The 24,778-nt window shown below is 49.4% G+C and overlaps 1 protein-coding gene across 1 annotated transcript in view; it reads left to right on the top strand.

Annotated features, from left to right (window-relative positions):
- Igsf9b (immunoglobulin superfamily member 9B) overlaps positions 1-24,778 on the top strand; it is a 47,514-nt gene that overhangs the window by 610 nt on the left and 22,126 nt on the right. The window contains exons 2-11 of the mRNA XM_027945534.3: positions 10,003-10,200; positions 12,040-12,186; positions 17,981-18,132; positions 18,463-18,580; positions 19,725-19,866; positions 20,182-20,327; positions 22,928-23,070; positions 23,366-23,506; positions 23,591-23,707; positions 23,990-24,140. Coding sequence (XP_027801335.1) covers positions 10,003-10,200; positions 12,040-12,186; positions 17,981-18,132; positions 18,463-18,580; positions 19,725-19,866; positions 20,182-20,327; positions 22,928-23,070; positions 23,366-23,506; positions 23,591-23,707; positions 23,990-24,140 — 1,455 coding nt within the window. The remainder of the gene's footprint in view (positions 1-10,002; positions 10,201-12,039; positions 12,187-17,980; positions 18,133-18,462; positions 18,581-19,724; positions 19,867-20,181; positions 20,328-22,927; positions 23,071-23,365; positions 23,507-23,590; positions 23,708-23,989; positions 24,141-24,778) is intronic.

The following is a 24,778-nucleotide window of genomic DNA, read 5'->3' as shown; positions in this document are numbered from 1 at the left end:
GCCCATACAGCTTGGCAGTTGGAGGTCAGATCACTCGCTGGGGCGGGGGTCCTTAGACACCTAGTGAGAAGAGAATTGATGAACCCAGCAGAGGAGTGCCCGCTTTGGGCTGGCCCTGGCAGTCTCCCGCGCCGGTTTTAGCCGCACCTTGCCCCCGGCCAAGCAAAAGTTCCCCGGGAGCGCGTAGCAGCTGCGACGACCCCATGCTGCCCTCCCTAGCTACGAGGCAGAGCTTTCTAGGGGCGAAGGCGACGCGGGAGAGGTCCCCACTAATGCATCAAAAATGGGGTGGGGGATTTTCCTCTTTCTGCTTTCTCTGTTCTGAGTCGGAGAAGAAGCAAGAGGGAACCCTTGGTGTTGGGTGATGCGTGCGTGAGCGCGCGGGCTTTTGCTTTGGAGAGGGCAGAGCGACCTGCGAGCCTCTGGGTGGCACCCCCGGCTCTCAGCCCTTGTATGGAAGTAGAAGCGGAGCCTGGAGGCTGCCCCGACTCTGAGCTCATGGTTCTCAGCGCGCACACACGACCTGGTTGAGGGCAAGTTCACAGAGCCTGTAGGAGATGGCGGCTGGAGAGAACGGGTCTGTAGGTGGAAGTAGGCGGTGGAGACCCGCCAACCAGCGCACCCACTCTCAGCAGAAGGGGTCTGCGGGAGGCGTCCTTTCCAGGGTCTTCTCGCCTCCTTGTCTAGGCCTGTGTGTGTGTGTGTGTGTGTGTGTGTGTGTGTGTGTGTGTTGAGGCGGGGGGAGGGTGATTTAAGAAAGTTTCTGGAATGGAATATGTCGCTATGCTACTTGGGAGGGGGACGTCTGAAAACAGAAGGAGCGAAGGGTGAAGGGAAGGATGATTTAGTCAAGTGGTATGTTTATTTGAATAGTTTTGAAACTCTCCATTTGTCAGGTGGGAAAACTGAGTCTAGGTTGACTGCCAAGGCTTATGGATTGAGAGTGGAGGTGAGGTGACTCGGGTTATGCCCGAGAATATGTGCCTCATCCTCATCCTCTCCCCTGTTTCCTTGTAGTCTTCCTATGTCCTCATCCTCCTCCCCTCCAGTTTTTGGTATGTTCCTGCTATGGGACTGTCGCTGAAAGCACAAAAGGATGTGCTGGGATCTTTGAATAGAAGAGACACTGAAGGAAGGCTCTGATATAGCTTCTAAACCTAAGCCAGGGTAGGGGCAATGGACTTTAAAAAAAAAAATTTTTTTAAAGTTTATGCACAGAATAAAGGCAAATGGATTTATATTGCAGCAACACACAAAATGTCAAGACAGGAAGAACTTCTCAACATTTCAGGTTGTTGGGCATGAAGGTTAGGTTATGCCTTCTTATAGAGTGCAGAGGTCCTTCTGTCTGAGATGGTTTGGCATGCACCCCTTTCTGAAAGCAGGGATACCTTATTGGTCTCAGGGTCTTTTTACCATAGTGGCTCTAGGTATGGTGGCTAGGGACCTAGGTTTAGAGTTAACTCACCCTTTTGGGACTGTTTGGGGAGAAGTTAAGGGGACTGCCTCTGTCAGAATTGGAGATCCCTTTATGGACTGACCTTGTCTGGGCAGAGCCTCTTGTTTCCTTGCATCCAGAGACATGTGCAGGGTGTGCAATCTTCAGAGCTACTTGGAAATCCTTCTAAAGGTCTGCAGAGCTCAATTGTTAATGGACAAAGGCTTAGGGAAGGATGCAAAACCTAGCCTTTGGAGTGAGTGGGTGTCTCCTCCTGTGAGCAGCACCAGCCAATGTTGGGGTGCTGGTGGGACTCCTTGTGAGAGCTCAGCTATTCTCTGCCTGACAGAGGTGACTTCTGGGGAGATCCCTAAACTGGAAGGACATTTGGATGCCACTCTAGGATTTGGCTGAAGCAGGGGCTGCTTGGGCAGAGGGTAAAATGGGATGGGTTCCTCAAGCCATGTTGGTTTAGGACTGGGTCAACCCAGGGATATGGGGCAAATATGGAGATAGACTTCTCTTTTTGACTTTGGTGGTGTGTGATTGAGGTCAGTGGATAGGTTGGGAGGGTGAGGAAAAGAGAGGGACTATTGGCATAGTTTCTCATCCCAGATGTCTGCCTAGCAAGTCGAGGGGAGTTTCCACACTGTGGGAATACCCTCGGCCTTGCTTGGCTCACTCTGAACCTCAGACATAGTAGGAAGTCTGGGCTTTATTCTCAAGGCTGCCTCCCCTCTTTGCCACAAATTCTATGGTTGAATTATTCCTGCCTCCAGTATCCCCAGATAAAGTGGGATTCTGATTCAGATCTTGATGGTGGTTGGACCAGTGCCCTTTATTCTATATCTGGCTTTGACCTATGCTTTGTCCTTTGGCATTGAACATGGGAGAGAGGAGGTTTAAACCTCACTGGTCCTATCAAATGAGAAGTCTTGGCCCAGGAAGTGTTCATTGTGTGTGTGTGTGTGTGTGTGTGTATGTGTGTGTGTGTGTGGTGTGTATGTGTGTGTGTATGTGTGTGTGTGTGTGGTGTGTATGTGTGTGTGTGTGTATGGTGTGTTTGTGTATATATGTCCCCAGTGCATATATGTTGGAGTCAGGGGTGTGTCTGGCAGCCTGTACCCTGGGAGAAGCTGGGGAGGCCATGTTTTGGAAAGGGGATGGTCAAGAGACAGTGGGAAGAATGAGCTTTCAGTTGTTGGCCTGTAGCTTGACATATGCCAATCTCTGGAGTTGTCAGGTCCTAGGTCCTAGTTGGTTTCATGTTTATGGTTCTGAGACAGAAAGCTAGAATCTGGTTACCTGAGGAGCAAAGACTGCCTCTCTGAGAAATGCTGAAACCTATTCTCTCTCTGGCCCTCCCTCCTATACCTTCCTCCCTGCCCTTTCCCCAGCCAGGTGCCAGCTCTCAGAGGCTGACCCTCTGTATGCATTCTCCCTTGGCCCACTCCTTGTCAGCCCTGCTGGATCCTGGCTTGTTTCCCCATAGCCTTCCTGTTTGCTGAGCTGAAGATGTGGGGGTTGGTGATAAACCCCATAGAAGGCAGGGCCTGAGATTTAACCAGTTCTCTTCTCCAGGAGAGTCTCCTTCCCCAACATCCTATGGCCTTCTCGGCTGGGGTTCAGGGTCCCTAGGGAGAAGTCTCCTTCCATTTGCTTGCTGGGATGCTTGCTTGCTGGAATGTGTTAAGCAACTTGTTAAGAATGGATTTCAATGGTGAAAAGATCTGTAATTGGTGAGAACTTCCAGATGTGTGTGTGTGTGTGTGTGTATGTGTGTATCTGAATGTGTCCCTGCATTGTATGCATACCTGTATGTGTGTGCATTTGTATATATAACTGTATGTATACCTGTACTTGTATATGTATTCCCATATATGTGCACAGGTTTGTGTACAGCCTTTTGTATGTTATATGTGTGTGTGCAAGCACCTGTGTATATATGTGCACATATGTGGACTGCAGCAGGGCAAGGTAGTTAGGTGCAGCCATGAGGTAGGAGCCACTTCTCCCCTAGTGCTGTGGGTGGCAGTGAGACTACTGCTTCAGTATATTCCTTGCTTTCTGATCCCCTTGCTCTGTACCTGAGTCTAGGCAGCTCAGCAGTTATTAACATTAAAGGATGGCTGGGGTTCTAGAGAGAAAACTTAAATGGTAGGACAGAGTCTGAGCTTATGGGGACACTGAAAATGGTCTATCTGTCTAAAAGGGGGACTGTGGCATCAGATGCCATTATCCAGGCATAGTGTAGAACAGAGAAGGGGCTGGGTCCCTGGGGAGGTGGGAGAGGAGGCAGGGGTGGGAGAGGCAGCTTATAGTCAGCCCCCACCCATTGCCCAGGGGCACTGCCAATGGGTGTTGGCCTGGTCTGCTAGAGGCAGCTGACCTATTTTTCGTAAGAATCTTCCTGCTTTTCTGTTCTCTCTTGCGTGAATAAGCAGAAGAGTGGTGAGCAGAGATGGGGCCTCTGTCCATGAGGGTTTTTGAGAAAGATTCCATGGGGCCATGGCTGTGAGGGAGGTCTCTGTCAGCCTGACGACCCTTTTGAGAAGATAGGGGACTGACAAGCAACCTTTCCCCCCTTGTAGCCCCTTACAGCCCCTTACTTCATTCCTGGTCACATGTGCCCATTGAGACAGGGCTGTGGCATACGACTTGCACATAGGCAAATATTGTATGAGGTGAGTCACTGTCCTCATTTTCTGGCTCCAGAGTAGGGAGTGTTGATGTTTCACCAGGAGTAAATATGGAACTTTGATTTCCCACTTAGTAATTGTGCCAATTTGGCCCCTTACCCCAGGATCCTGGCCTGGTGGCAGGCCTAGCCTGTAATGCCCTCACTGGGCTGGCCTTGCTGCCTGCCTTCTGGCTTGGGGGTGAGTGTACAGGGGCATGCCTGTGCCCAGGTGGTAGGGAAAGAGTTGTGGGTATGGGAGGGGGTGTGGCTTCACTTTTCTGCTGAGGAGCCATTAAAGGAGCAGAACTGAGATTGAATTACTGACTTCCTTCCTGCTAGTGGCTCATGGGGAAAGGGCTCTTGGAAATACAATCTAGCCAAGCAAATTAAGGTTGCTAATAGCATCTCTGCCTCACCAGCTGCTGGGGGGGGAGCCCAGCTCAGAAGGAGAGGCACCCACAGAATGAAGGAGCCAGCCATTCCTGTCTCCTACTCCAGTACCTTGCTTTTCATAGTAAGGTTGCTAGGATTTCTGGATAGGCTTACTTTAGGCACACCTGACCTCTGACTGTAGACCCTGAGGCTTGATGGGGAGGTACAGCTGGACAGGCTGTGAAGACACTGGTGGGGAGGATAGGAGTAGACATGGGGGGTGTGCTTCCTAGAGGCAGAGGGATCTCCAAGGTGGTCTCTAGCCCACCTGCCTTGTGAGAAGAGCAGAACAACTTCTTTGTCTGGGCACAGGTCTCTTCTCCAAGCCAGACTTTCTAGGTGTTTCCTTTGCTTTGGGCAGTAGAGAGCCAGCCTCTGCCTTCCTCACGCTGTCCTCTGGGTGTGAGCCTCCCACTTGGTGAGAGCCCTGAGTCTGCCTGCTTCCTGGAATCTCCTGGAGCCTCCTGGCTTGTTGAGGAGGAGGGATTGGGGGACTATTGGGGGCTGCGCCTTTTTTGGACTCAGCAGGGATTATTTTTAGACTGGCAGATGGAGGTGGCGGTGGCTGTCGCTGGTATTATTAGACAACAGGCCTGTGGTTTGAGAGTCTGGTGCCCAGAGGAGGAGGAAGAGGAGGAGGCTGCAACAAGGATTAATGAGCCTTGGAGGCTGATGCTCAGCCCGCGTCCCTTCCCTCCCTCAGCTACCACCAGACTTAGGCAGGGGCTCCAGGTTCTCAGACAGAATTACATTCATGCTATGGAGGGTCAGAGATGGTCCAGCTACCTTCTGAGACCCCTGCCCAGTAATCCTTCTTGGGTCCTCCTGGGCTGTAGAATCTGGACTCCCAGAACCTGTCCAGAATATGGGGTGAGAGTGACTAAACTCTGTGCCACAATGAAGGGGTGGGGCTGTAAAAGAGAGGGCTTGGTTTTCTAGGTCTGTGGTTGGGGCAGGAGGGTGGCATAGAGTGCGAATCCGGATTTTGCCACCTGCATAACTTTGGGGTAGGCACATAGCCTCACCATTTGCACAACAGAGAAAATAGTATTCGTGGCAAGGTGGCCATTGAGGCTGTTCAGAGAGATCGATTTCACAGAGCCTGGTAGGTAGTAGAGTTTTGCCTGCTGAGGCTTTCTCTGTCTTGCTCTTATCTCTTCCCCTATAATTTAGATTGTTTCCAAGACTCAGGACCCTTCTTACCCAGCTCCAGGCTTTAGAGTTGGATGTGCAGCCATGTCAGGCCCTGGACACCTTGTTGTTCTGTGCCTTCAGTGGGGGTCTGCTGGCAGCCCTGGACTCTCACCCACTGGGTACCACCTGGCCCAGGGAGTGGGAGATTTGTATCCTATGGGCTTTTTGAAAGGTCAGCCAGCCCATGGGGAGCCACCTCAAAATCCCTGCTTGCCCCTCCTTTTCTTCCCTGCCAGAGTGGCAGAGCTCCAAGGTGGGCTGGGCAGCCCCCCAAGATGCAAATTGGCTAGGCTCAGGGTGTCTAGTTTTCTGCCTTCTGGATAACGGGTATATGTGACCTGTGGCTCTTCATAGCCTTTTTCTTAATGTGCTCACCTTCTGCCAAGGCCAGTTTCCTCTCTGGATGGATAAGCTTGGCTTCTCTGGGCCCCTTACTAGCTGCTGTGAAGGGGAGGGGTTAGGGTCCCCTCCTGCCGCCCCTGTCCTCAAGCATTTTCCCTTCTCTTCCCTCTGCTTTCCCTTCCTCTGTCTTTTCTTCACTCCAGCTGGCCCTGCTGAAAAAGAAGACCTGCCTGGATGCCCAGGCTTAGTTTTGTATCCCCCTCATTCTGGGGTGCTCTGAGGGTCTGTGTCTTTGTATCCCTGTGTTCCTTTTTGTTGTATTGTACCCCTGAGCTATCTCCTGGTTGGGCTTGGCCTGTGTCTGGCTAGTAGGATGGGCCTCCCTCCCTCCTTGCTTCTGTATCTCTTTCACTCCTGGCTTTGGGTTTGGTTTCCTCCTGTGTTTGAGCTTTTTGTATCTCCTCCATTAAGCCCCTCTTCTCTCTTTACTGCCAGCCTGATTTCTCTCTCTGTCTCTCTCTCTCTCTCTCTTTCTCTCTCTCTCTCAGCATTTCTGGAAAGAGTGTTGTATTAGACACACTCTTGTGCAGAAAGGATCAGGCTTAGGGAGAAGTACTTGTGGGTGATGGGGTGAGAGAACATGATCTGTGCTTGTGCAACTGTGTGTGTGTGTGTGTGTGTGTGTGTGTAGGAAAATAAGAAAAGCAGATGAATATTTTAGGATCCAGAAAACCTGGAGGCCTTAGGCTGAGAGTGGAGGCCGGGATTAGCCTGCCCCCTCTGCTTTGTTTTTTCTTTTCTTTTTTTTTTACATAGTTGTAGATGGACAGCATGCCTTTATTTTATTTATTTATTTTTATGTGGTGCTGAGGATCGAACCCAGTGCCTCACACATGCTAGGCAGATGCTATGCCACTAAGCCACAACCCCTGCAACCCCCTGCTTTCTTTTGGAGAAATCCTTCTCATTTTGTTGTGTCATCTTTGGGATGTGTCATCTCTGTAGCTGCTTCTCTGTGGTTGAAAAGTTCCTCCAGAGGAGATGCTAGGTGACTGAGGCCAACTGCTTTGTGGGTGGGCCTTATGCTGGGGGCTTGGTGCTAAGCTTAGGGGCTGGCTGGGACTGGAGGTGGCAACCTGGAACCTTCACCAATACCCTGGAAGTTAGGCGTGAAGGAGGCTGCCTCATTTCCATGCAGTGAGAATAAGGCAGGGCTAGGTGCAAATGAGCAGCTGGCACTGTGGGAAGCCATGTCAAAGCCCACCTGCCTCTTGGTATTGCCCCCCACAGCCTTAAACCCCAGCAGCCAGCTCTCCAGAGCAGTTTCACTGTTAGAAGTGCTCAGCTGTTCCCCTACCTCTGTTCTCCTGCTTAGATTCTAGGGCCAAAGAAACCCCTCACTCTATCTTTCCCAGGTACCCCGGCTCCTGGGAATAACTCCCTTCCCTACCACCAGGTTCCTGTGGTTTGTTTCTTCATCTGTGCTGTGGATACTCAGTTGTTGAGTGTGCATATGCACATATGTGTGTGCATATGTATGCTCATACAAATGTGCACATACATGCACACGTGCTGCTTCTCCTGCTTGCTCAGGTGCTGCTGTTCAATGTTCACCCGTTCCTCTTGGTCCAGCCTTGGCCTTTGTGCAGATGCAGTAGGCAGGCTCCCCTACCCAGGTGCCTCTGGGGGTGTGGGCGAGGCGCCAGCTGCAGCTGGGCTCTCTCCTTTCCCTAAGGGACCTTGCTGCAAACCTAGCCTGAAGCAAGTTTGGGGGAGGGGGAGTTGGGAAACCTGCTGGGGCCTCGGGCAGGTGAGTGCAACACTCTGCTTTGCTCCAAAAATACTCTGTGATCTTAGCTCTTTCTCTAGAAAACAGTGATGTCACCGGGAGCCAATCAGCTTCTGGGAGGGCTTGCCTCCTCCTCCTCCTCTTCCTTCCGCAAGTCGAGAGGAGGGGGAGGGAGAAGAATGAGACACTCACACAGACGACATACAGACAGACACACGAAATTCACAGAAGCACACATGAACATAGAGACCCCCTCCCCCGAGTCAAGCAAAACCCCTTCCCCTCCCACAAGCCAGTAGAAATCTTGGACCCCTGTTCCACACACACACACACACACACACACACACACACGAATAGAAACAGAAACAGGGAGAAAGGCAGGCAGGTAGACAGAATCACCCACACAGAGTGGGAGCAAGAGACAGAGAGACTTACAGAGAGACAGAGACGTGGAGAAGGATCCAGAGGAATACAGAGACATGGGAAGTGGGGAAAGACAAACATAAAGAACCAGAGAGAGAGACACACACAGAGAAGGAGAGAGAGAATAGAGAAACAGAGATACACAGAAAGAGCCAGAAAGAGAGAGGAAGATAGAGAAAAATAGACACAGGAGACACAGAGACAGAGATATATAGAGAGACATAGAGGAGACAAAGACAGAGAGAAAACTGACAGCGGTAGACACAGGACACACACATACTCGCAGCCAGACACAAAGACATAAATGACAGAGAGAGGTGGGAGCCCACAGGGGTCAGAGATGCAGACAGTCAGAACTAGGTGGACAAAGATCTAAAGATCAGTGCTGCTCTCCTCTGGCATCCTCTCTGGGTAGGAGGGCCCACAGACTCCTGGCTTTGAGCCTGCAGCCAGTCGGTTGCTGTCCTAGGTGCTGCCCTGGAGAGTAGAGATGTTCACACTGGACTGGGAGGGTTGGGGATGGGGAAAGCCTGTGGTAAACTTGGGAGTGGTGGGTAGAACAGGGGAGGAAGGGGACAAGGCTGCCCCTTTCACTGGATGTACTGAACAAGGTGACCTTGCCAGTTGCCTTGCTGTGTCTGGTCATGGAGGAGACCTGGTATGGGAGGAATGTCTGCTGGAGGTAGGCTGCACACATGCCTGTTTGGAGTCCAGGAGTGGGTGCTGTGGGCATGGACAGTACTCCTGTGGTTTACTCTTTTCGCTGCTTGGGTGGGGTTGGGGGTTTCTCACTCCTGCTTCCTTCCTTGCCACCCCCCACCACCGCACCCACTGCCAGCCAGGATGGGTGTGTCCTATCTAGCTGCCTGTTTTTGATGTTCTCTGCCAAAGGCAGGGACCAACACAGGGTTCCCCTTCTCCTCCCCCAGCATCCTACTCTCCTAATGGTAATGTCTGGGGCTTCTGTGAGAATCAGCTCGATTTGGGGCTTGGAAACTGGAGGACTGCAGCCCCTCCCACTCCCCTCTGCAGCAGGGCTGGCTCTGTGTGCTGGTAGGAGGAGGGGCTGGAGAAGCCAGCTCAGACTGGTGGGGTTTTCCCTCTGGTGTTGCCATGAGCAGCCTCAGCTTTTCTTGTTAGGGATTCCCCTGATCCTGTATGGAGTACTCTTGTTTAGTGCTGTGAACATCAGGCTGAGTTGGGGGTGGGGCAGTGGAGGAGAGCTGGCTCTGTCATCTACCAGGCTCTAGTGGGAAGTATCTTGCTTCAGGGAGACTATTTCACATTCCCAGGCCCTGAGGCCTTTCCACCTCCATGTCTATGGCTCCTTATAATTCGGGTGGGGGATGTTGTCCCAGTGGAACAGGGCACAATTATACCTGCTATTCTTTGGAATTGGGGAGGGAAGGTCTGGCTTCTAGGACTGAAAAAATTACTTCCCTCTCCTTTCTTCCTTTTAGCCCCAAGCTTTGTGGATGCCCAAGTACCCCCAGGGCAGAGAGACCTACGAATAGACAGGTGGAGAGCAGGTGGAGGGTATACTGGGACCTCTCAGGGAAAGCAGGTGGGATAAGCCTAGGATTTGAATGGAGGATGGTTTTAACAAGGGAAGCAGAGGCCACCCTTTGATAAGGGGTGCATAAGGCTGCTGGAGCAGGATCTCTTTGTCACCTTTCCATGTCCCAACTTGGTTGTCTCCATTAGGTGCCCACGGCCTTCGAGAGGAGCCCGAGTTTGTGACTGCAAGAGCTGGCGAGGGCGTGGTCCTGCGATGCGATGTGATCCACCCGGTGACAGGACAGCCCCCGCCCTATGTTGTAGAGTGGTTCAAGTTTGGGGTCCCCATTCCTATCTTCATCAAGTTTGGCTACTACCCGCCCCACGTGGACCCTGAGTATGCAGGTAAGGTTTGGATACTGAGTGCTGCTCCCTCGGGAGACTTAGGACCTGAGCGCAGTGGGTACTATAAACCTGAGGACAAGATCTTCCTCTCATTTTGACCTTTCTGCTCCTATCCAGGCCTTAGTGGTCACCCACGAGTTCCCAAGTGCCTTTGCTTTTATCTCTATCAGTTTTTATCTTTGTCTTGACTGATCCATTATCTCTGTTTTTCACCATTTCTGCCTCTTTGCTCCCATCTTTTCCCACTGATAGATTTTCATTAAGTGGCAGGAGGGGAGGAAATAGGAGACAGACTTAAAGCCCTCCTAAACCACACAGCTGGGGGTTTGGAGAGAGGCCAGAAGTCCCAGGGCAAGCTAGAGAGAGAGGCCCCACTGTGAGAAAGCAAGGACTCCCTCTCCAGGGAAGGAGGGGAGTCAGACTGCCCCACCCTTAGGCAGGTGTGCTGCAGAATCTCCAGTCTGATTAGGCCCACTCACTCCCTCCTGGTTCTGAAGTTGGGATGGCCTTCCATCCCTAAGTGTAGTGTGCATCTCCATGACCCCGCCTACCCACCCATCTGTGCCCCTGGCAGGTGTCAGTCTCTCTCTCTTCTGCCACCTGTCCTCCCCTTCCCTTGGCCCTGTTTGTGTCCTGCTCTGCAATTACTCTGTCAGCAGTGGCCTCCCTGTGACTCACTGCCGCCGCCCGCCAGCCTGCCAGGGAGGAGGGTGTGGGGAGTGTGTGTGTGTGTGTGTGTGTGTGTGTGTGTGAGAGTGTGAGTGAATGTCTGTGAGGATGAACATATGCTGGTATTGTGAGGAAGACAGGAAACAGGCAGGGCACTGCTTTTATTTTGTCTTTGCTGTGGCTTATGAGGTCTGAGTTGCCTTCCTCTAAGAAGGCTTCTTTTTCTGCCTCTCTTTCTTCTAAGCTAATATCTCTCACTCTCCTTTTGGCTGGGCTTGGTTTTAATAGTTTGTTTTTAGGCAGATTTCCAGTGCCAAACAAGGAGGAAAACAGATAGAGGTGGGGATAAAGGAGTAAAGGTGGGCTGAAGGGGACCCCGAGAGCTGCTTTTTCCTGCTTGTGTGCAGGAAGGGGTCCTGCAACAACACTTACTTTCTCAGTGCTTGGAATATCACAGGAATTGCCTCCTGATGGAGTTAAGGAAGGGTGGCTGCAGTATTTTTGCTATGTTTGCCCACCCTTCCCTTCCTTGTCCTCAGGTTTATGGGAGTCTCTGGGTTTTATTGAGATATGTAGTTTTTCTGGCTCTGGCAGCAGGATGAGGAGGACCCCTAGTCCTGATTCCTGGCCTGCCTTCCTTCTGCCCTACCATAGGGAAGGCAGAAACAGATAGAAGCTGAGTGAGGCAGTTCTGGGCATCCTGCCTAGGATAGGTATATTGCTCAACTGGAATGGAGATGCACTGGGACCTTCTGGATACCCCTGGCCTATTCTTTTCTATTCTTACCTTCTCTCTTTCATCTCTTCTCAGCTCTGTATCCATCTGCTTTTCTTTTTTTTTTTTTTTGTTTCAAGAGAGCTCCAAAAGAATGGGTGTGTTCTAAGGAGATGAAGGTTTTCTCAGTGCCAAGTGCACTGAACTGCCAGTGTAGGCTGGGGCAGGGCCAGCTGGGGAGGGACAGTGGCTCCATGGCCAAGTGTCATGCCTTTCCCTTTACCACCTGCTGCTGGCAGGGATGGGTGCCAGCTGTCATTTTGGGGCCTTGCTGTGGAAAGTGACCTGAAGGTTGTGATGGGTCTCCTGTCTTTAGCTTGGTTTGGGGTGGGGGTAGCAAGCTGCTGTTCTTGCCCTGATGGCCTCTTGGGCTTTTGTCCACTGTGTTCCCCCAGGCCGGGCCAGTCTTCATGATAAAGCATCCCTGCGGTTGGAGCAGGTGCGCTCTGAGGATCAGGGCTGGTACGAGTGCAAAGTGCTCATGCTGGACCAGCAGTATGACACCTTCCACAACGGCAGCTGGGTCCATCTCACCATCAACGGTGCGTATGGGCCCCCTTCCTGGAAAGAGCCCAAGAAGACCTCCTCTGAGGGCCTGCTCTAGAAGGAATCCCATCCCTTCCCCCAATTCTTGCTGCAGAGGAGCCTGGACAAACCTTGGCCCCATGAGATCTCAGCTCACTCCTCTGCCTACCTCCATTGTCTTCCTGGAGCCTCTGGGGTCAGTGGAGGTGCATAGAAGCAGCAGTTCCCTATGTACAAGGTGGTCTCAGAGTTCCTAAGAGGGAGGTGGGAATCTGTTTCTGGAAACCAGGAGGGCTAATACTAGTGTCATTCCAGCTTTGGGATATTAGTGCTACCCCAGAGAGTGCATTCCCTCTCTCCAGTGGAGTTCCTGGAGTCTAGTATTAGTGTTTTTAGGTTGATACTGTGGTTTCTTGTTAAATATATTTATTTGGGTAATAAGTATTGAGGGTCTATTATGCGCCTAGCCTTGCACCAGATGATGGGTAAATAACAGTAAGGAAACCCAGACGCAGTCCCTGTTTGTACACAGTTTACCAGCTAATAAAATGTAAGAATCCTGGCAAGAGGAACAATTTTAATGGCTGTCAGTTATTTATAGCTCAGGTTAAATGGATCATGCTGCGTACAGATGTTTTTCAAATATCCATATGGGGGCAAGGGAGCTTGAGTGAACTTGCCCAGCTCCTTTGTGTTGGCTGAGGCTGGGGACCTGGGTCTATGATGGTGATGTCACTAGAGGCTGGGTCTTCAGGGTCTCCTCAGAGGGAGAATGTACCCTCTGTGTCTCTGAGGGTTCTTATCTGGGAACAGATGCTCTGGATAGAGAAAGGATAGAGAAGAAGTGGTCTTCAGAGTGGGAGGGAATGGCATATTTTATTTTTGTTTTGCTTTGTTCTTTTGGACAGATGCTTATTCCTCTTTATTCAACTGATGACAAAAATGTATTCAGATCCACTGTAGACACCACTCTGGTTATTGAGGCTTTGACAGCACATGTGCTTAGATATGCCACATACAATGTAGGTCTTTCTGGTTTGGATTCTGATACTATAGCTGCTGTGGTTGGAAAAGAGAAATTAGAGTTGTTCCTGGCTTGGAGGCTTCTCTCAGTATTGATCTGCCTTGAAGGATGACTCTGTCCTACCTAGTAGGGTTGGATCAGACCCATACTCTTTCTGAATCTGAGAACCTATCCAGGGTCTTGGAAGAACAAAGCCTGCTATCTCTCTCTCTCTCTCTCTCTCTCTCTCTCTCTATTTATTTATTTTTTCCCAGGCTGGGGATCAAACCCAGTTTTGTGCATGCCAGACAAGCATTCTACCACTGAGTTATAGCCCCAGCCCTAGAACAGAGTATTTAATCAAGAGTGTTGGCCCAGAGGACAGGAAATGTTAAAGATGGTAGCCCTAGGTCAGTGTTGGCTCAGGCATTAGATGTGGTTATTTCCTGCCAATCAGTCTGAAGAGGCTAATTGTAGACAGATTTTAAATCTTGGATGGTTTGTCCTTACCACCCAGCAAGATTTTGAGTCACTTCATTTTGATGCCAGCTGTTGTGTGTGCAGTGAATGCAAACTCATCTTAATATTAGCCCAGGCAAAATATAATTAGGAAGGTGAATCTGCTGCTCAAAGTTTCTCTGGTTGAATAGCAAGCCAAGAGTCCCCACATTATTTCCTTTCTCTCCAGGGCCCTTTCCTAAATGGTTGGAACCTGTCTAGAGCTGCTGCCTCCTTTTCTTTTGCATCATTCTGGATGGTGGTGTCCATTTCAGAAACCTGAGATACCAGGTGTTCAGTTGACACATGGTGGGAAAGTAGAATCTAGTTTGGAAATGTATGTTTTTTTATTGTATGTGTTTCTTAGTTTGCACCAGTGGGAGTTGATTCTTAGGAAGTTTCTAACTGCTCTGAGTAGAATAACCATGGACCATGACCCATAAAAGAGTTTAGTTTATTTCATGAACTCACTATGTGTTAACTATGTTATTGTGGACAAGTTAAGTTACGTCACTGAGCTTCAGTTGCCTCAGGGGGAAAACAACAGCAACAACAAAAAACGATGTCTATTTGCACAGTTGTTGTGAGGATTCAATGAAATGCTGTGTGAGAAAGTATCTTGCACAGTGTCTGGAACATTAATTACATATGGGTAGTTATGGATAAAATGCTGGCCACCCTCCTTCTCAAGAGATAAAGCCAGTTAAAGGTGTAGTTAGCAAGGATGTCAGTCTGGAAGATGCAGAGGACTTTGGTAGTCTAAAAATTCTCATGAATTCACTAATAGTTATCTATTCAAAACTTCTTTTTGAGTGTCCAGTTTATGGCAGGCTCCAGGTATATGGCAAGGGGCATGACCCAATTCTGGCTTTGAATATCCTTCAAACTCCAGAGACAGTCAAGTCCAGAGATGATTGCCATGTGGCTTTGGGAGCACATAGGAGGGACAGCTTCTTTGAAGAAATAGCCTCTGTTCAGAGGCTTGGCTGGTGAGAAGCATCAGCCAGGAGCAGATGGGAGGTTGGGAAGGCAACTCCAGGAAGAAGGAGCAGCATGTCTGGAACCCTTGAGTGAGGAAAGTGGCTCTCCTCATTCAGGGAGTGCAGGCTGGTTGTTCATATGGAAGCACTGGGCAGGAACGCCAAGCATGGTACACCATCTGCTCCACGCTTGAGAACCGGGGCTTAATGATAGAACAGTTTGCTATAACCAAGAAGCTTATCTGTGAAATGGGCAGAACAGAACAGATGCCTCCCAATAGCAGAGAAAGATCTCTCTCCTCTTATTCCCCCTTTCCCTTCTTAACTGAATTCTGAGGTTCCTCCCATCATAAATATTTCTATTATGGAACAGTCTAAGTGCTAGCATTCTATTTCTTCTAAACTAGAAGGTTTAATGTCAGGCATTTTTTTTTTTTTAAATTTTAAACAGGATCACCTTGAGAAATTGAAAGGCCAGTGAAAAATTAGAATTACAAATTGTCTCATTCCCCTTCTGTGCTTTCTTTGAAGACCAGTTGGGTGGAAACAAACCCAGTTATTTCTTTATCATATATAAAATACCCCCAAAGCTCAAGCCAAGTCTTGCTTTAGGTTGGCAAATTACTTGGAGGAGAGGCCAGCCTGTTTCTAACCTGCACTATTAATTATAGGGCACTTGCAAAAAGAATTAAGCTTGGAAATGCAGCTGGCAAGCTAACACCTAATTCAGTAAATAATCGAGAGTCAAACCATTATTTTCCTGAAAACTCGAAATTGTTCAAAGTACTTTCCTGATTAGCACCTAAATAATAAAGTAATTATGTAATTAGTAATTAATTTGTCACTTCAGGACGTAGTTTAATTTATTATCTTTTCTTTTAAGCTTGAGACCAGAAGTAACAGAGGCTATGGCTGTATTAACTGTATTTCAGGGAGCAGGTTGGGTGAGGATGGCTCTGTTGGAGATGAGCACATGTTCCTGGGGCCTAGGGGCTAGGACTCCAGAATCCCTTTACAAGGATTTGAAATGATTTTTTTGCCATTAGTCTATTATATTCTTAAATGCTGACTGACAATTGATTTTCTCAAGAATATATATTATGTATGCTTTTGATTGTGATGATGTGTGCTTCTTGTCTTTTTTTTGGGGGGGGGTGCAGTTCCAGGGATTGAACTCAGGGACATGCGACCATTGAGTCACACCCCCAGCCCTGTTTTGCATTTTATTTAGAGACAAGGTTTCACTGAGTTGCTTAGTGCCTTGCTTATGCTGAGGCTGGCTTTGAACTCACGATCCTCCTGCCTCAGCCTCCTGAGCCTGTGGGATTATAGATGTGCACCACCATGCCCAGCAAGTATGCTTCTTAATACATTCCATCATCCCTCTTCAAATGCCTCCTGTGTCTCTACATTGAGCCATGGGGCTTTGAAGATTATAGACCAAGGTGATCTTTCCATGGTCTTGCTCTTAAGAAGTTTTATGTATTTAAATTTATGTTGGAAGAAACCTTCATTCATTTGTTCATTCATTTTACTTATTCTTTCATTCAACAAATATTTGCTAAGAACCTTGTTTCATCCAGAAATGGTGTTAAAAGCTAGACATTCAGTGGGACTGCAGAAAAGGTGTCTGTTTTCAGGGAGCCACTATTCCCCAAAATTGGGACTTATAAGAAACATGTAAGCAAATACATGTATTTGAACTTGGGAATGTAGCTCAGTTGTAGAGTGCTTGCTTACCATGTATAAGGCCTTGGATTCAACTGCAGTACCACAAAAAAAGAACAAAACACACACACACACACACACACACACACACACACATATATATATATATATATATATATATATATATATGGATGTTAGTTCTGATAAGTTCCTTAACAGAAATAGAACAGTGCAAGGGAGCAGGGAATTCTAGAAGTGCTATCTGAAATGGACTGATTAGGTAAGGCAGAGGTAACATTCAACAGACTTGTATGAACAGGAGGAGTGAGATATGGGTATAGAGTTCTAGAGAGGACCTCAAATACATAAGACCCTGAAGTTGGAAGTTCTTGCCACATTGGGGGAAGACTAAGAAAGTGATGTGTCTAAAGCACAGGAGGGGATGAATGTTTTAGGAGAAGAGGTTGGGGCTGGTCAGGACCAAATTCTAAACTCTTGTGATGAGTTCTAAGTTCAGGGCTGTGTGGATGAGAGGGAGCCCCTGGAAGCTCAGTAGCTTCAGTAGCTCTCAGGGAAATGATAAGTATGGAAGTAATAGCAGAATAACTATTTAAAAAATACGTTTGTATTTTATAAGATCCTTTTCACAAACATGATCTCATTTATTCCTCACATCAGTTCCAGAGGGTGGAGGTTTTAGGTAAAGCCCAGAGAGGTTGAGGAACCAAGGTTATAGCAAGTGGCAGGCCAGCAGTTGAATTTGGATCCTGGGCTTTGGGTGCCTTTAGAGGTGCTCAGAGTGGCTTGCTTTAGGGCTGGTATTCAGAAATTGGGGCCATCCCTATCTTGCCATTTTGGAACATCCTAGAACCAATAGTCTAAGGGTTTAAGATTTACTGGATGACTTCTATAAGCAGCTCAGGTGATGGGACTGCGTCTCTTAAAAGTTGATTATACAAACAGGATGGAATTTTAGTCACATTTCAATGCAGGGGAAAGATAATCTGGCATAATCAGAGGACAGTTATGGAGGGAGTAACCTGCAGAGGGAGCTGTTCACCTTTACCTATGGAAGCCAGATAGGGAGGCAGATAGATACTTTTCTCTGCAGAATCTGGGAATTTAAGATTATTTTTAAATTAGCCTTGGTCTGGGATCTGTTTTAGGTCTGGATTGGGCTCAGATGGCAAATGTCCTAGAAATATGAGGGCCTGGCTGAGCTGGAATGCAGGAAGTATAGTTCCTATGCATCACGATAATCCTGAGTGGAAACACTGAAAGGTGGTAGAAAATTTTGGGAACTTAGAGAGCTCTCTTGTGTATGTCATTTACCTAGTGCTGACTATGGCAGCTTCCCTGTAGTAGATGCTCAATAAATATTTTACTGGGAAGTATTTAAGTTTGGTAGATAAATCATAGAATTTGGATCCCGAGCTTTGGGTGCCTTTAGAGGTGCTCAGAGTGGCTTGCTTTAGGGCTGGTATTCAGAAACTGGGGCTATCCTTAAAGCCAGACTGAGATTGGATCCCACATCTCCCCTTCCCTATGATATCCCTGGGCAGGACTTTCCCCATCTCCACTTTCATTGTTCTGCTGAGTTGCAATGAGAGTTCTGTATGGGTGGGCTGGTTCCATTCCTCACCTTCGTGGTCTCCTTTGCAGCCCCTCCCACCTTTACAGAAACACCCCCCCAGTACATCGAGGCCAAGGAGGGTGGCAGTATTACCATGACCTGCACAGCTTTTGGGAACCCCAAGCCCATCGTCACCTGGCTCAAGGAGGGAACGCTCCTCGGTGCTAGTGGGAAGTACCAGGTGAGCGTGGCTGTAGGCTGGGACTGCTGCAGTCACTCTTCTTCACCCTCCCTCCCTGCCCTTCTCTCCCCACCCAAGGCAGATGACTATTGACACTACTGTGCAGGTAGAAGGTGGAGGCAGAAAAGCCCACAGCCTGGCCTGGCTGCAGGCACTGGGTGTCTTGGAGGGAGACAGATAGATAAGGAGGCACCTACTCTCTGGATCCCCTGATGCATGTGTTCCTGGGACCTTCTCCAGTCCAGCTTCTTTGCCTGTTTCTCTCAGCCTGAGGGCTACATTCGTGGGGCCCAGAGGTGGGTGTGAACTGTGTTTGTTCTCCACCCCTAGGTGAGTGACGGCAGCCTGACGGTGACATCAGTCAGTCGTGAGGACAGAGGCGCCTATACCTGTCGAGCATACAGTATCCAGGGGGAGGCTATGCACACAACCCACCTGCTGGTACAAGGTAGATGGACTATTTCCTCTTTTCCTCCTGAGCTCTTGCAGGGGATGCCCAACCCTGCTGAGCTACAGTGGTATTTTCCTGGGCTATAGGTTTCATAGCTGGGGGTGGTGGAGATACGGGCAGACCACAAAAGCTGGACAAAGGCTCCTGTATCACACATAGCTCACTGGTTGCATCTTTCATCCTGGCCTGCCTGGGAAAGAGCATCACACAGTGTAGCAGGGAAGCACTGTGCTAAGTAGATTTCTGGTTTTCCTCTGTCTGGATAGCATCTCTACCATGCCTGCACCTCCTCAAAAGAGGAGACCTCCCTTGGGTTATCTATCCATTAGTGATGGCATCAATAAATAAAGATAAGGATTTGATCCAAGCCCCAGACATTTAAACAACACCAAGAGCATTTGGCAGAGCTGGGTCTGTACAGTCAGCACCGAGAGATGCCACTCTGTCCAGCCTTGGTCCCAGGAGTGCCCCAGAAGGGTTGGATACTCACTGCCCAGAATGTGTGGAATCCTGTGGTGAGGTTTTTGCCTCTCCACCTACCACCTGCTGGAGGGATAGGGAGAGTTGGTGGCAGCTGTGTCTGGCTGAGAGAGTGGCTACAATAGTATTTGCTCCTTCTGTCCTAAGGGTTGAGCAGCAGCCAGGGCCAGAGGTCCCTCTATAGCTTGGCTGGAAGCTGCCCCTCTCAGGAAAGAGCTGGCTGCAGCTCTGCCTCTCTTTCCCACAGCAAGTACCAGGAACTGCTGGAATTTCACTCTCCCTTCAGCCCCCAGCCTCTTCTCTGCTGAGTTGCCATCTTTACCTCTGGCAACTAAGCAGTCACAAGGCTCTGTCTCCTCCAGAAACAAGATTATTCTTTACTGCAGATTTTTATAAACCAGACTTCTTCCCTCCTGCATGTCTCCTATTCAAGCTTTGCAGGAAGGGTTTGTGTGTGGGGTGGATAGATGGCTGGTCTGGGAACATGAGGGTGGGGTAGAGGGAGGATGCTTGAGCCTGTAGTGGCTAGAAGTCTTTGTGACAACTATTCAGGCTGTACTGCCCATAGTGCTCCTCCCTGACCACCTCAGACCTTCCTGGGAGGCTTGGTGTCATTGCTCTGCCCCATCAGGAGGTGATGTTTGTTTCCTGTTCTCTCTAGGGCCTCCTTTTATTGTTTCCCCTCCTGAGAACATCACCGTCAACATCTCCCAGGATGCTCTGCTCACCTGCAGGGCAGAGGCGTATCCCGGCAATCTCACCTACACCTGGTACTGGCAGGATGAGAACGTCTACTTCCAGAAGTGAGCAGCTCACAGGGGTTTCCCAGATCAGCAGGGGGAAGGGGCTCTAAACATGGGCTTTGCAGGCTGCCTGTGGGCTCCAGAGACTTGCAGAAGGGGGGAAAGTGGAAAGTCTGGGTCTTGTGTCTCACATACTCAGGCCAGTCTTTGCATGAAAGGACCATGAGAGAGGGACTCGAGAGTGACAGGAATAGTGGGTCTCCTTGCTGCACCTAGGGGAGGTGAAGGCAACCCTTGCTTGAGTGTTTGCTATGAGATCCTCTTCTCCCACCTACCAATAGCACTCGCCTCCTTGTTTCCTTGCTGGCTTTGCAGCGACCTGAAGCTGAGGGTGCGCATCCTAATTGATGGGACGCTGATCATCTTCCGGGTGAAGCCAGAGGATGCTGGGAAGTACACCTGCGTTCCTAGCAACAGCCTGGGGCGCTCCCCCTCTGCCTCGGCTTACCTGACTGTGCAATGTGAGTAGGGGTGAGGGAGAGCATTTGTGGGTGTTCCAAAAGATTCAAGCCACATTACCCAGATTGGAGGCTGGAGGATAGCTAAGACTAAGCACCTTTCAGGGGAGTGTGGATGGAGGAAAGAACAAACCAGGACAGGGCTAACTCTTGCTAGGCATCTTCTATGGGTCAGGCATCACTATGTGATCATTAATTCATTGCATCAGCCAAGCATAGGTCTGGTTCAAGGATAATCTGAACTTCTCTTTGAACAATTTCCCTTCAGAATAGTTGTTCTGGCATTGAATTCTATACCTTGAACCAGTCACTGTTGGTTGATTTTTCTCTCAGGTTTTTAAGGGAGCACAGCTTAGAACCAGTACAGGGTTAGTTTTTCTGCCAGCCTCACTCTGTCTTTCCACACTATGGCCAAACCTGGGGTGAGGGGAAGAGGACCCTCTTCTGGAATAGGTTGGTCCATTTGCCATGCCTGGCTCCCTGTGTCTGCCTCCTTGCTCCTTTCCAGGGCTGTAGAGATCCCAAATGAATGAGCCTCATTCTTGTGCCAGAACGATTGAGGCCCTCTGTGTGAGCACAACAATTCAGTTTGCTAATCTTTAATACTTGAGTGTCTTTGGTTGCTTTCCCACCCCCTGGCAAGCTGAGCATTGTGAGAAAGACAGAGAAAGAAGGATGAGTAATGAGGATTAATATCCTGCTTTTGATTTGTGGATAGCCCCATCACTCAGACAACAAAGGCTCCACAATGTTGCTGTAGGTGACAGACACTTCATCATTGGAGGGCTGGTATGGGAGAATCGCATACACCCAAGGCACAGAGTGGCAGGAGTGAGAAGTATAGCAGTCTGGAGACAGGCTGGCCCCTAGTCAGCCTAGGAGCTGAAGAGAAGTAGAGGAATAGTTGTGGCCCGAAGAGGTAGAACTCCTCCAACTCTGCTGCACCAAGCTGAGTGTTTGGGACACAATTGCCCTTGAGTGGCCAAGGTAGTGGAGCCAAGATGGACCTACTGAGCCTCATTGAACTCCTCACCTCAGACTTGTATCATCTTCTCATCTCTGTGGAATGACTACGTGGGATGGCAAAGGTCTCTGTTCTCCAGTTTTACTGACAGCAACTTGAAAGGACTTGTAGCATGGTATAGTATAAGTTCCAAGCTTTAAAGTGCTGTGACACCCAGAACATTGGGTGAAAACCTGACTAGTAGGTGAAGAAATTGCTCCTAAGTGACTTGGGATATGTCCAAGTTGTCCAGAAGCTGAAGATCCTGAAGGAAGGAGCAGACTCCATCTCATAGATGTCTCCTATCCCTCTGGGCTGTATGCAGGTGTGCCACCTGAACAAGAAGATGGCAATGACTGTGGTGGACAGGGGTGTGAAAAGGGGTGGTCTTCAGAAGGATGATGACCCTAATTAGGATGCAGATTCCATGCTGGAAGATGTAGGCCATCTTTCTGCTGGGAGAAGTGTTTGGTTTCCCCATCTCTCCCCAGCGCCGGCACCACCACCCACTCCCACTTGTCCTTTTTTACCTCCTTCCTGCCTTCAAAGAGAATCCAGGGGGCTGAGATTTACAGGTGGGTGAGAGGATCTTTATTTCTGCTAAAGATCAGCGTTCAGAGTATTTCCCATTCATAAACCCTTTGAAAACCTTGAAGGAAAAAAAAAAAAAGACTCTACCATACAAAAGTAGGAAGCTATGTCTAAATATATAACTCGGCCTGGTATTTATGTAATGCTGTTCTCTGAAGAGCTCAAATGCTTAAAAGTTACCAGCTCATTCATCCTCACAGCCTCCCTAGTTCTGGATCCTTCTCCATAACCCTTGGAGGGACTGGGGAGAACTGAACGGAGGTGACTCAGCTGCATCACAGGGATCCAGGGCCGTTATCTTCTGTCTCAGAGCCTTTCATCTGCTGTGGCCAGGGTTGATTCTGCATTTCAACTGCAGGGGCCAATGACAAAACAGAGGCAGAGGGAGCTGAACAACCAGCAGAAGGAACAGAGAGGAGAAAAAGGACCCACTGTGATTACACCATGATAGCCTCATGCCTAGAACTGAAGTTGCTATGTTGGCTCAGGATGCGCAGAGAGAGCCAGCTGCTTGCTGCTCAAGAGAGACCTTGGGATAAAGAACTATAGGGGAAAGACATGGCCACTGTTGGCTTTGAGGTTCAGAATTTAGGGGCTGAGGGAATTGGACATGGAGAATATCTGTGAATTGAGGAATTTAGGAGAACTGAAAACTGGGGCCTTTAAATGCCACCAAGCATTCTTTAAAAATGCTTAAAGTTCTTAAAAACATGGTAGATGTGGCAGACAAAAGTCTGCAGCCTGACCTGGCTGGCTATGTGTGCCCCCTGGGCCAGAATTTCCAGAGAGCTAGGTTTATTGGCCCCCATTAACCATTGTGGCCCTGGCCCATAATGCTGTGTTGAGCACTGAGGAGCCATGTGGTAAGTACTTGCTGACTGCTGGATAGATATGACGGTGTGCCTTGCAAGCACAGTGCCTTTTGTGTCCTGGCTCATCTCCTGCCTAGATTTCTCATCTGGCTTTTCTCATAGAGCTCTTCTCTCCCACCCACACTACCCCTTTGCAGACCCAGCCCGTGTCCTCAACATGCCCCCTGTAATTTATGTGCCCGTGGGAATCCATGGCTATATCCGCTGCCCTGTGGATGCAGAGCCACCAGCCACCGTGGTGAAGTGGAACAAGGACGGCCGCCCCCTGCAGGTGGAGAAGGTGCGAGTGAGATGCTTGTTGGCATTCAGAATGAGAAGTGCCTTTCTGATCCCTTTGCTAGCTCTGGGTTCTGGTTCTCTGCCAGAGCTCCTCCATCTCTAAAAAAAAAAAAAAAAAAAAAAAGATTAAAAAAAAAAAAAAAAAGTCCCACAGAGGTTTGGCTGTTTTCCCAGGGCACCTAGGTGGCGCCTGCCCCAGGCTGTAGCTGCTGTTCTGTCCTGTGCTCTGTCTGGAGTGGTGGGTCAGAGCATCCGCTCCCTGACCACTGTTCTCTGCTCTTGTCTGTCTCTGGCAGAACCTGGGTTGGACCTTGATGGAGGATGGCTCTATCCGAATTGAGGAGGCCACAGAAGAGGCTCTTGGCACTTACACCTGTGTGCCTTACAATACCTTGGGGACCATGGGCCAGTCTGCGCCTGCACGGCTTGTCCTGAAGGTGAGACTCTAGGGCTGCATGTGGCTTCTTGAGCGGGGGGCACCTGAAAGCCCAACTTCACGCACATGCCTTTGCTTCCCTCAGGATCCCCCGTATTTCACGGTGCTACCAGGTTGGGAGTATAGGCAGGAGGCTGGCCGGGAGCTGCTCATCCCCTGTGCAGCTGCAGGGGACCCCTTCCCTGTCATCACTTGGAGAAAGGTACCTGGGCTCTTGATCTCCTGGGCTGTGGTGTAGGTGGGAGAACCCAGTGACCAGATCTGCTCTGGACCCACTCTAATGGGTCAGATGTCAAGCCGGATGTTAAGGGGGATGTAGATCAGTGGGTGATCTGAGAAGGAACAGTAGGAGGGTGTGGTTCCCAAGGGCCTGGGGATTGTCCTTCAACATCCTTATCCTCCTCAGACTCTTGAGCTATTGTCTGCTCCTTTCCTAACCTTGGTCTCTGCTCCCACGTTTTCCTTGTCCTCTTGTTTGGCCAAGGTAGGGAAGCCCAGCAGAAGCAAGCACAGTGCCCTGCCCAGCGGGAGTCTCCAATTTCGTGCTCTGAGTAAGGAGGACCACGGGGAGTGGGAATGTGTTGCCACTAATGTGGTCACAAGCATCACTGCCAGCACCCACCTCACTGTCATTGGTATGTGAACAGTGGGCTGGGCAGGGTGGGTGGTAGGGCAGAGTTGGGTCTGGGCATTGGACACCAAAGGGGCATTCTACTATTCATGCTCTGCAGCTATCCTTCTTAGGTCAGTCCATCCTTGACCCCAGAGCCTTTGTCCTCTGCAGGCTCTGTAAATGAAGGTCCACATGAGTCTAGTTCTTGGGAAGGACAGGCAAATAAATGTACCTAGAAACCCACCTGATAAAATAAATGCAGCTGTGTGGTCAACAGGGACACTGGAGACTTGGAATTTAAAGAGCTGTGGGAAAGCTGGTAGAACTGAAATGAGGGACAGTTGGGCCATGTGGCATGTTGGACAGGGAAACAAGCTGAGGCCTGAGGGCTCAGCTGGCATAGGAGACTGGTGCAGGAGAAAGTGACTGGTATTCCTATTTGCAGGCATTTCTGGGTCTGATTGCCTATGGTGTGCATCCCCAACCTCAGCCTGTCTCCTTGTAGCCTGTCTGTTCCACTGGGTTCTGAGCCATAATCATAACTATGGCTAACTGTCTCTGAGCATTCACCTTCAGTGTTGCGCTCTGAACCAACTGGTCTGCATACCTAGTCATTTACAACCTGGGAGGTGGGAGCTGATGAATCCCCAGGTTACATTA

This window comes from Marmota flaviventris, chromosome 9 (genome assembly GCF_047511675.1).
Source record: "Marmota flaviventris isolate mMarFla1 chromosome 9, mMarFla1.hap1, whole genome shotgun sequence".
Taxonomy (NCBI): Eukaryota; Metazoa; Chordata; class Mammalia; order Rodentia; family Sciuridae; genus Marmota; species Marmota flaviventris.
The sequence above is the reverse complement of the archived record's forward strand: the minus strand, read 5'-3'. Positions and strand labels throughout refer to the sequence as shown.